The sequence below is a fragment of the Scyliorhinus torazame genome, chromosome 1 (assembly GCF_047496885.1).
Source record: "Scyliorhinus torazame isolate Kashiwa2021f chromosome 1, sScyTor2.1, whole genome shotgun sequence".
NCBI lineage: Eukaryota > Metazoa > Chordata > Chondrichthyes > Carcharhiniformes > Scyliorhinidae > Scyliorhinus > Scyliorhinus torazame.
In genome coordinates this window covers 112,012,809-112,024,855 of record NC_092707.1, presented here as the reverse complement: position 1 = coordinate 112,024,855, position 12,047 = coordinate 112,012,809, and the positions used below count along the sequence as shown (strand labels likewise).

Here is a 12,047-nt window from a genome sequence, read left to right as displayed (position 1 = left end):
GCGGAGTCCTCGGGGGGAGGATGGGGGTGGGGGGGGGGCTCGTGGGGGGATCTGGACCCGGGGGGGGTTCCGGGCGGTCCAACGCAGGAGTGGTTCACGCCACTCCTCGGCGCCGGTACGGCCCGCCCCGCCGGATAGCTGAGAATCCCGGCCAATATCTCTATTCCCCAGATATAGGGGGTTGATTTAGCTCGGCTGGCCAACCAGTTTGTGATGCGGAGTGAGGCCAATAGCACAGTTTCAATTCCCGTATCGGCAGAGATTATTCATGAAGGCCTGTCTTGCCTGAGGTGTGGTGATCCTCAGGTTAAATCACCACCAGTCAGCTCTCCCCCTCAAAAGGGAAAGCAGCCTATGGTCACCTGGGGCTATGGTGACTTTACTTTTACTTCACTCCCCAAAAATCACAACAAAGACTCAAAAACATAAGCGTGGTTTGAAGTAACGATAATCTCACTTTCACAATACCTTAATTGCACGTTCTGCAGCCACAGTCTGTCTTTTAAACCAGGATTTAAAAAGAATATTACTGCAGCAGAGACATACACACCCTAATCCAGGCTTTCAAAATCATTACTGCACCAGATACATATAACATAATACATGTAGCAATTTCTTACATTAATCAGACTGATGCTCCAGTGTTCTCATCAATTCTCGTTTGTTATTAGCAAACTTGTCTTTCATGCGTGAAAGTTGATTCTCCATACTAGAGTTTTTCTTGCCGTCACTCGTTATCGCCAATATTGGAGTTTGGTAAGATGAGCATGGTCAAATGTTTGCTGCAGTACAGTAGTGGGCATGTTACTGTCTCTGCTAGCCAATTCATCACCCAGAATAAAGTCAATCGTTTCAATAGATGAATGGGGAACAATTGCCATCGTAATAATTCCATTTAGAACCGTAGAATCCCTACAGTGCAGAAGGAGGTGGCCATTCAGCCCATCATAAGACCATAAGACATAGAAACAGAATTAGGCCACTTGGTCCATCGCGCCTGCTCCGCCATTCTATCATCTCATCCTCATTCTCCTGCCTTCTCCCCATAACCCCTGATCCCCTTCTGCACCAACCCTCTGAAAGAGCACCCTACCTAGGCCCACGCCCCATCCCCATCCCTGTAACCAAACCTAACCTGCACCTCCTTGGATATTAAGGGGCAATTTAGCACGGCCAATCCACCTGACCTGCACATCTTTGAACCGGGAGGAAACCGGAGCACCCGGAGGAACCCATGCAGACACTGGGAGAACGTGCAAACTCCACATAGGCAGTCACCCAAGGCCAGAATTGACCCAGAGTCTTTGGCGCTGTGAGGCAGCAGTACTAACCACTGTGCCGCCCACAAAATCTTATAAATTGACTTTACACAAAGGAACGTGTCGATAAACTCCATGATTAACTTCTATTAATATCTTTTCCTTCATCAAACTATCAGGAAAACCACGCCAATGATGGTTCTGCCACAGTGTCTCTCAAAATTTTGAATTTGTTTACTTATGTTTTTGGAGGAGATGGGGAACATTTTTCCCTTCAAAACAACATCCAGAACCTCTAGTAGTCTGACTCTCTTCAGTCTTAGAATTCTCAGAATCTGGTTCTCTACCACTGTTATTTGATATGTGATTAATGTCTGTCAACATTTCCATCTTTGAGTCATTTACTGCCCAATGTGTTTTCCTAACTCCCACAAACCCTTCCATTAGCATATCATGTGCTAACTGTAGTATTTCCCTTGGGTCTCTCTGCAATCAGAGGTGAAGAGATGATTCTTCACCCATGCCAAATCATTCCCAAGTCTAAAGGTTACGTGGGGTAACAGGGATAGGGTGGAGGTGTGGGCTTAGGTAGGGCGCTCTTTCCAAGGGCCGAATGGCCTCCTTCTGCACTGTATGTTCTATGATAGTCTTTCCATTGGGTATTCCTTAACCACTCCCAACAAATACCGGAGCTGACACTAAATCACACTACAGTTGTATTTTATACATTGAATAGGATTGGATTTGTTTATTGTCACGTGTACTGGGCCGGTACGGTGAAAAGTATTTTTGTGCGTGCAGCTCAAACAGATCACTTAGTACATGAAAAGAAATACATAATAGGGCAACACAAGGTACACAATATAACTACCTAGACACGGGCATCGGGTGAAGCATACAGGAGTGTAGTATTAATCAGGTCAGTCCATTAGAGGGCCGTTTAGGAGTCTGATAACAGCGGGGAAGAAGCTGTTTTTGAGTCTCTTCGTGCGTGTTCTCAGACTTTTGTATCTCCTGCCCGATGGAAGAAGTTGGAAGAGTGAGTAAGCTGGGTGGGGGGTGTCTTTGATTATGCTGCCCGTTTTCCCAAGGCAGCGGGAGGTGTAGATAGAGTCAATGATGAGGGGCGGGTTTGTGTGATGGACTGGGTGGTATTCACGACTCTCTGAAGTGTCTTGCGGTCTTGGGCTGAGCAGTTGCCATACCAGGCTGTGATGCAGACATATAAGATGCTTTCTATGGTGCACCTGTAAAAGTTGGTAAGAGTCAGTGTGGACAAACCAAATTTCCTTAGTTTCCTGAGGAAGTATAGGCACTGTTGTGCTTTCTTGGTGGTAGCGTCGACGTGAAACTGAGATACAACCTCCACCTATCCCATTCACAAATACCTCAGCTTTCATTGAGCTCTCTGAAGGAAAAAACAATCCCTTCTCCAATACGAGTTTGAGTAGTACCTCTGTCCCTTATAATACTTAGGTTTGGCTAAATCAGTTGAGGAAAATGGGGTGATCTTCCCCTTAAGACAAAAACCTGTATATCTGTCCTCTACCTCATTCCTCACACCTGCTCCCACAGCCGTGTTTACCTCAAGTCTCCTCAGTCCAGTTGAAGCTACAATCTGCCCTGTAGTATTCTCCACTCTTGTTCCCTTTTTGGAAACCTCCTTATGAACACCCACAAGTCCCATGGACTGTCCTTGCAACTTCCAACATGCTGAAAGAACATGTCCGACTTTATTACAATGGGAACATCTAGGTTTCCCAGACTCACTTCCACCCTCAGTACCTTCCATTCTGGTCTGAGGAGGAGATCTCTGAACATTCTCAGCTATCCATTTCTTACCTTGGCTCCCTGCCTTCCTTTCACTCCCATTTCCTATCCTTTTCAAAATTATGGGGGTGAAGGAGCAAAGGTTTAAATTTATGGACTCGTTCAGAGTCGTCAGCCATAATCTTCAACATGGGTTCTTATTATAGAAGATAGGCAATTCTTAAATTTCTCTAAGAGAATTACCTCTCAGAGCCTCATAGGTAGTTTCAGCCACCAATGCTCGTACCCACCAATTAAAATTGTTCTGCTTCAGCCTTTCGAATTCTGCGTAAGTCTGTCCCAGCTGTCTCCTTAAGTTCCAAAACCTTTGCCGATATGCTTCGGAAACCAATTCATATGCAACCAGAATAGTCTTTTTACCGTGCCATAATTCTTAAACTCCGGCTCTGACAGAGAAACATAAACCTGCACTGTCAATTTACTCTGCATGGGTAATGGCCACTTTTCTCTCGGCCACCCCATTTGGAGCTGGTTTAACCAGTGGGCTAGACAGCTGGTTTGTGATGCAGAACAAGGCCAGCAGCGTGGGTTCAATTCCCGTACCGGCTGAGAATTCTGAATTCTCCCTCTGTGTACCCGAATAGGCGCCAGAGTGTGGCGGTTAGGGGCTTTTCACAGTAACTTCATTGCAGTGTTAATGTAAGCTTACTTGTGACCATAAAACAATTATTATTATTTGCGTTGCAATTTTTTCAAAGGCCCTTAAAAAAATAAATAAATAAGTTTCTCTCTCCTTCTCGGCAAAGTTTGGGAGGGCCTGTATAAATTTAAACATATTGCCACTGGGTTCCATTCTAGGATTAAGGCATCTTTCTACTTTCTGGCAGCTGTCCGCTCATTTCCAGTGACTTAAGCTGGAAGGCTCTTTCTTTTTCTGTTTCCCCTCTCTCTCTCTCTCTCTCTCTCCAACCTTATTTCCATTTTCATTTTGTTTTGCTTCATCTCCATTTCTCTTTTCTGCATCTCCATTTTTCTTGTTCTTTATGCCTCTGCTCTAATACCTGACACACCTTTAACCGCCCACTCTTTATCCACACAGACCGACAAACACAGAGGGGTGGAAAGGGATAGAAATAATAAGGATGAAGGTCAAAAGATGAGAGTCTTTGCTTCAAATGTTGGTTCATAGCCTGCTTTTTACACAGTATGCTGGTGGATTAAAGTCTCTGGTTTACAGCCTGTAATGATCTTCCTTGCAGTATAGCAGTGGATAACTCACAGCTTCTGGAGAGGCTCCTTTCTTCGCATCAAACTTTGCTTCTAGGCCTCTGTCTTTTCTAGAGAAGGACAATGCTTTCTTCTGCTTGAATTAAAGATACAGGCTGTCTTCAGGACACATGTCCATAAATCAAAATTAATAGAAAGGGGAAATAAGGAAATAACAGGAAGGATCCATACACCTTGAATCTAAAAGATTACTGAGCTACCTAATTAAGGTGTTTCAGATGATTAAAGAATTTCATGGAGTAGATGGAGGGAAACTATTGCCTTTTATGTGAGAGTGCCTGTGCAGGGCGGCATAATGTTGAAATTAGAGCTACACTGTTCAGGGGGATTTCAAGAAGCACTTGTTTCTTGTTTACGCAAAGGGGCAGCATGGTAGCACAGTGGGTAGCACAGTTGCTTCACAGCGCCAGGGTCCCAGGTTCGATTCCTGGTTGGGTCACTGTCTGTGCGGAGGCTGCACGTTCTCCCCGTGTCTGCATGGGTTTCCTCCGGGTGCTCCGGTTTTCTCTCTCAAGTCCCAAAAGACGTGCTTGTTAGGTGAATTGGACATTCTGAATTCTCTGAATGACCGTGGCGACTAGGGACTTTTCACAGTACATTCATTGCAATGTTAATGTAAGCTTACTTGTGACAATAATAAAGATTATTATTATGAACATATAGAACTCTTTCCACTCCCCCCAAAGATTGTGTGGGGGGGGGGGGGGGGGGGGGGGGGAGAGAGGGGGCAGTTGAAAATTTCAATACTGAGATGGATGGTTTTTGTAAGGGCTACAGAACCAAGGTGGATGAATAGAACTTTGATACAGATCCCCATGATTGAAATGAATAGTGGAGCAGGCTTCAGAGCCTGAACTCCTGTTCCAATGTTCCCATGTTCGCCTTCTCTCCCTCATCGTGGATTCCACCTAATGATCTCTGCTTAACCATGATCCTGGGACAGGAGAGCCTATTGTTATGGGCCAGAGTTTAGAGAGCCCCAAAGTGTATCATGGAGTTCACCTGACCCATAACTTTTACTTGATTGTGGTATGGGGAGCACACGGCCCACTCAACAGGTGTGGTGCAGCAGAAATCTAAAAGTATTTTTTAAAGCAAAACAATGTTTATTCTATGAACTCAGTTAACCGTTTTAAAACATACCGTGAACATCTTAGCAACCATCAATTCAAATACAACCCCCAAAGAAGACAACACTCTCAGTAATCCTTAAACTTTCCTTTCAACATCCATAGACAAAAGTTGGTTTACAGGTGCAACAGGTGATTAAGAAGGCAAATGGAATTTTGTCCTTCATTGCTAGAGGGATGGAGTTTAAGACTAGGGAGGTTCTGCTGCAATTGTATACGGTGTTAGTGAGGCCACACCTGGAGTATTGTGTTCAGTTTTGGTCTCCTTACTTGAGAAAGGACGTACTGGCACTGGAGGGTGTGCAGAGGAGATTCACTAGGTTAATCCCAGAGCTGAAGGGGTTGGATTACGAGGAGAGGTTGAGTAGACTGGGACTGTACTCGTTGGAATTTAGAAGGATGAGGGGGGATCTTATAGAAACATATAAGATTATGAAGGGAATAAATAGGACAGATGCGGGCAGGTTGTTTCCACTGGTGGGTGAAAGCAGAACTAGGGGGCATAGCCTCAAAATAAGGGGAAGTAGATTTAGGACTGGGTTTCGGAGGAACTTCTTCACCCAAAGGGTTGTGAATCTATGGAATTCCTTGCCCAGTGAAGCAGTAGAGGCTCCTTCATTAAATGTTTTTAAGATAAAGATAGATAGTTTTTTGAAGAATAAAGGGATTAAGGGTTATGGTGTTCAGGCTGGAAAGTGGAGCTGAGTCCACAAAAGATCAGCCATGATCTCATTGAATGGTGGAGCAGGCTCGAGGGGCCAGATGGCCTACTCCTGCTCCTAGTTCTTATGTTCTTAAAACCTTTTTTACAGAAGCACATCAGGTTTAAATTCTCTACTGAGAGCAGTTATCACTCTGAATTCACCAAATGGTCTAGAGATAGTCTTTAGATGTCAGAGAGATCAAAATTACACCTTCTTTGGCTGGCTGCAGATCCAACACTAAAACAAAAATAAAAAACACACACACCCAAGCTTTTCCTCAGAGCGAAACTAAAAAGCAGAGCCAGAGCTCAGCTCCACTCACACTCTGACATCACTGCAGCCACTTGAGCAGGCAAACATTTCTCAAAGTGACATTCCCATGACACTATGGTGCATTCTTAACCATAATGCTGGGACAAGAGAGCCTATGGTGCATTCTTAACCCATCAGTCCTGTCAACACTCGTGGTACAAACTCAAACAAGTGCTGCAACTGTGCTACAGATTAAATCAACACGCCCATAACAAGAAGGAATAGTGATGGTTCCAGTCAGAAATCCTTTCGTGGTCATTGCGCCAAGTGATGTTTGCTATCTGGCTATGATGTTTATCGGGGTTTTCCAATGTATAGATGGTAATTTACTCCCTACTCCTCAATCATTTACTTTCCTCTCTTGTCTTTTCATTAGGTGCTTCTCTGAACGAAAATTTTAATCCCGCAACAGCAGAACTGGAAACAGTGAATGTTGAATTGAATGCGGGTCAGATTGATGATCAAATTATATCAGTGTCGTCCAAGAGTGGCCATACTGTGAAGGAACCAGTCACTGGAATGCGGCAACCTGAGAGTCAGACTGGTAAACAGAAGAAGGATCTTGGAATTCTAGGTATAATTCCTGCGATCAGAGATAAGAGGGATTATGATAATACTGTAGAGTGTAGGCACAACTAATCTGCAGTGTCGGGGAGCAATCAGTGCACAGTGTCGGGGCTCAAGCATCAGAGAACATTCAATGTGCACAGTATCAGAGGGCAGCCCATGTAGACTGTATCACTGTACAATGTCAAGCCACAGTTATAGAATAATAGAAAATTACTGCATAGGAGGTCATTCAGCTCATTGTGTCTTCCCTGTATTTCTTACATAGACCAGATACCGCCCTCTGAGTGGTTTCTTCCACTCCCTTCTAATTTTTCTGCCAATTAATTTCAATCTGTTTAAATCTATAGTCCCTGGTTATTGACATTTCTGATAAGGGAAATAGGTCCTCCTACCCATTCTATCTAGGCCCCTCATAACTTTATAAACCTTAACTTTTTACATCTTTTTGTTCCAAAGAAACAAATCCTATCTTATCTAACTTTTCCTCATAATTAAAATTCTGTATTCCTGGCAACATCATTTGTAAATATCTTCTGTTCCCTCTCATTCAATCACATAATCCTGTACAGTAGTGATTATAATGGTATGTAGTACTCTCGTTGCAGTCTAACTAGTATACAGTTCCTCCTTAATCTGACAGCTCATATACTTTATGCCTTGGACGGGGAGACGGTGGCTTAGTGGTACTGTCACTGGACTAATATACCAGAGACCCAGAGTAATGCTCCGGGGACCCGGGTTCAAATCCCTTCACAGCAGATGGTGAAATTTGAATTCACTAGAAATCTGGAATTAATGATGACCATGAAACCATTGTTGGTTGTTGGAAAAACCCATCTGGTTTACTAATGTCCTTTCGGGAAGGAAATCTGCCACCCGTGCCTGGTCTGGCCTACATGTGACTCTGGACCCACAGAAATGTGGTTGACTCTTAACTTCCCCCATCAAGGGCAATTAGGGATCGGTAATAAACGCCAGCACAGCCTGCAACACCCACATCCTATGAACAAATGAAAAAAAAAACATTTAGGCTGTATGCCTTCTTAACCTCTTTCTAGTTTTCTTGCTACCTTCTGGGATCCGTGGGCATTCACAACACCCTGTTATACTATTTATTTTGTATTCCCCTGCTCGTCCTCCCTAAATTTATTTCCTCAGACATCTCTGGATTGAATTGTATTTGCCGCTTTGATCATCTGACCAGCCTATTGTATCTAATCTCATAGTATGCATAGGACTGTGGTACTCTGAGAAAGCACAGGGTCAGATGCAGTAAGTGTGTCATACCAGCATGTAGTCAATGTACAGTGTTGGGGCACAGGTTTCGGTGCCAGGCTGCATGTAGCTTCAGGCCATGGTGTCAATCCACTGAGCAATGGTAATGCTGTTGAATATCAGATTCTCTGTTCTGGAAAATGGATCATTGTGTGGGTATGGCTGTTAGTTACCATCACTTATCTGCCGAAGCCTGAAGGTTGTCCAGATATCATAGAATTTACAGTGCAGAAGGAGGCCATTCGGCCCATCGAGTCTGCACCAGCTCTTGGAAAGGACACCCTACCCAAGGTCAACACCTCCACCCTATCCCCATAACCCAGTAACCCCACCCAATACTAAGGGCAATTTTGGACACTAAGGGCAATTTATCATGGCCAATCCACCTAACCTGCACATCTTTGGACTGTGGGAGGAAACCAGAGCACCCGGAGGAAACCCACGCACACACTGGGAGGATGTGCAGACTCCGCACAGACAGTGACCCAAGCCGGAATCGAACCTGGGACCCTGGAGCTGTGAAGCAATTGTGCTATCCACAATGCTACCGTGCTGCCCATGACAATCTTCCACATTGTTGGATAGATGCCAGTGTTGTGGCTGTACTGGAACAACTTGGCTAGGGGCGCAGCAAGTTCTGGAGCACAAGTCTTCAGGACTATTGCCAGAATATTGTCAGGGCCCATAGCCTTTGCAGTATCCAGTGCCTGCAGCCATTTCTTGATATCACGTAGAGTGAATTTGATTGGTTGAAGACTGATATCAGTGATGCTGGGGACCTCTGCAGGAGGCCATGCTGAATCATCCACATGGAACTTTTGGCTGAAGATTGTTGCAAATGCTTCAGCTTATCTTTTGCACAGGTGTGCGTGCTTCTCCATCATTGAGGATTTGTGGAGCCTCCTCCTTCAGTGAGTTGTTTAATTGTCCACCACCATTCATGATTGGATGTGGCAGGGCTGCAGAGCGTACCTCATTGTTTGGATCTGTCTATTCTGTTTGGTTATTTTGTTTGGTACACAACAAATAGTCCTGTTTTGTAGCTTCACCTTGTTGAAATCACATTTTTAGGTATGCCTGGTGTTGCTCCTGGCATGCCCTCCTACACTTCATTGAACCAGGGTTAATCCCCTGTCTTGGTGGTAATGGTAGAGTGGGGGATATGCAGGGCCATGAGGATACCAGATTGTGGTTGAGTGCAAATCTGCTGCTGATGGCCCACAAAACCACATGCATAACCAGTCTTGAGTTGCTAGATCTGGTCAAAGTCTGTCCCATTTAGCATGATGGTAGTACCACACAACACGGTGGAGGGTATCCTCAATGTGAATACGAGGCTTTGTCTCCATATGGCCCGTGCAGTGGTCACTCCTACCAATACTGTCTTCGGCAGGCAGGTTGGTAAGGATGAGGTCAATTTTTTTTCTCCTCCTGTTGGTTCCCTCCCCATCTATCTGCTGCAATCCCACTCTAGCAGCTATGTCCTTTTAGGACCCTGCCAGCTCGGTCTGTGGTGGTGCTACTGAGCCACTGTTGGTGATTGAGACATTGAAATCCCCCACCTAGAGTACATTCTGCACCCTTGCCACCCTCAGTGCTTCCTCCAGGTGGTGTTCAACATGGAGGGGCGGCACGGTGGCACAGTGGTTAGCATCACAAATCAGCTGTCCAGCCAACTGAGCTAAACCAGCCCCTAATTGACCCGTAGTCTTGTATGCAGTGGCATTTCAAGTGCTCATCTAAATACTTCTTAAAAGTTGTGAGGGTTCCTGCCTGTACCACTCTGTCAGGCAGAGAGCTCCAGATTCCAACCACCCTCTGGGTGAAAAAGCTTTATCTCACATCCCTCTAAACTTCCTGCCCATTACCTTAAATCTATGCCCCTGGTTATTGACCCTTCCACTAGGGGAAAATTACCTTCCTGTCCACCCTATCTATTCCCCTCATAATTTTACACACCTCAAGACAGGTCCCCCCCTCAGCCTTCCTGTCTTATTTTATTAAATTTGGCCCTCCCCCAATTAAGAATCTTACTTTCCGGTCTATCTATGTCTCTTTCCGTAACTACCTTGGATTGTACTGAGTTATGGTCACTGTTTCTAAAATGCTCCCCCGCTGAAACTTAAACAATGTGATTTCCTTGCAAATCCACTACTCCATCTCTGTCCCACTATTTGGTGGCTTATAAAATATACCAAATAGCATAATAACTCCTTTATTGTGCTAATCAATGTGTGGGATTGATTGAGTGATATCTTTAATCCAGTGCATTCTCCATTGTAACCAAGCTGTCCTTATTCAACCGTAGCTTCATTCAGAACAGAAGTCAGCAACTAAATTGAAGGACTACATGTTTGTGATTTGAATTATGATGACACCCATTATTTACCAATACCCAGACTGTGCAGTTTTCCGGTAGCTGGTCAACTCACCAAGGGAAACACAGCTTCTGAGATTGGGTTAAATTCTACGCTTGGGGAAGATTGGACATTACAGTGGATTTGATTGAGGTTTCTGTTCCTCCCCTCTTTCCTTGGTGTAACATTGGTCTACTGTTATTTCTAGGTCAGACTTTGGCGATTGGAATGATGACCATTATAATAGTGTTGGGTGCTGGCATCACCTTGGGCTACATCTACAAACGGTAAGGATGTGCCAGATGCAGGATTCCATGGAGATACTTTAAGATGGATTATATGGGATATAATGGAATAGAAGGTTGCACATGCTGTCCTAGCAATGGCAGTAAATTTGACCACTGCATCAATCATTTGCTGAAAATTCCACACTGTGCCAGTCCTGACTCTTTTTATTAGCTTCTATTGGTAGAATAATTGAAAGTTTACAGCACAGAAAAAGGTCACTTGGCCTATTGTGTCTGTGCCAGCTGAAAAAAGAGCCATCCAGTCTAATCCCACTTTGCAGCATTTGGTCCGAAGCCCTGCAGGTTACGACACTTGAGGTGCACATTCAGACCCCTTTCAAATGAGTTGAGATGTTCTGCCTCCACCAATCTCTGGGTGAAAATATTTTTCCTCATCTTCCTTCTAACCTGTCAACCAATCACTTTAAATTTATGCTCCACGTCACTGACCTCACTGCTGAGGTAAATAGGCCCTTCCCATCCACTTTATCCAGGCCCCTCAAAACTTTGTATATCTCAATCAAATCTCCCCCCAGCCTCCTCTGTTCCAAGGATAACAACCCCAGCCGTTACAATCTTTCCAAATAGCTACAATCCTTCAGCCTTCTTCCCCTCCTGTAACACTGGCAATTCTGACCTCCAAAAATGGCCACCTTAACCACCCGGAATCCTGGTCATTGTTTCAAAAAAGGAGACCCAAAAATCAACAAGCTTGGGGCAGGACCAAAATATGTGCGTGTGGTTCACCGGCTCCCTAGAACACTGCGCACACCTATCTTCCACTCCCAAAAAGAACCCACTTATACGTGCCCTAGTCAAATGTGCCCGGTGCACCACCTTGAATTGTGTCAAACTTCACCTTGCGCAAGAGGTGAAGTTGACTCTATGAGAGCCTCACTCCACATCCTCCACCCCCCAGACCAAAGTAATCTCTTCCTCCCACTTCCTCTTGATTTCTATCAATGAAACCTGTTCCGTCACCAACATCTGCCCATAAATGCCTGAGATCCTTCCCTCCCCTAGCTCATCCAAGGACAGAACCCTATCCATCAGCAAAGGCGCCAGCACAAGGGGAAATTAAGGAAACTCCTTGCGC

General features: G+C 44.8%; 1 protein-coding gene across 1 annotated transcript in view; it reads left to right on the top strand.

Annotated features, from left to right (window-relative positions):
- Window positions 1–12,047, top strand: part of pik3ip1 (phosphoinositide-3-kinase interacting protein 1) — a 34,078-nt gene that overhangs the window by 12,939 nt on the left and 9,092 nt on the right. Inside the window, exons 2-3 of the mRNA XM_072499915.1 lie at window positions 6,839–7,036; window positions 10,873–10,951. Of these exons, the coding sequence (XP_072356016.1) occupies window positions 6,839–7,036; window positions 10,873–10,951 (277 nt within the window). The remainder of the gene's footprint in view (window positions 1–6,838; window positions 7,037–10,872; window positions 10,952–12,047) is intronic.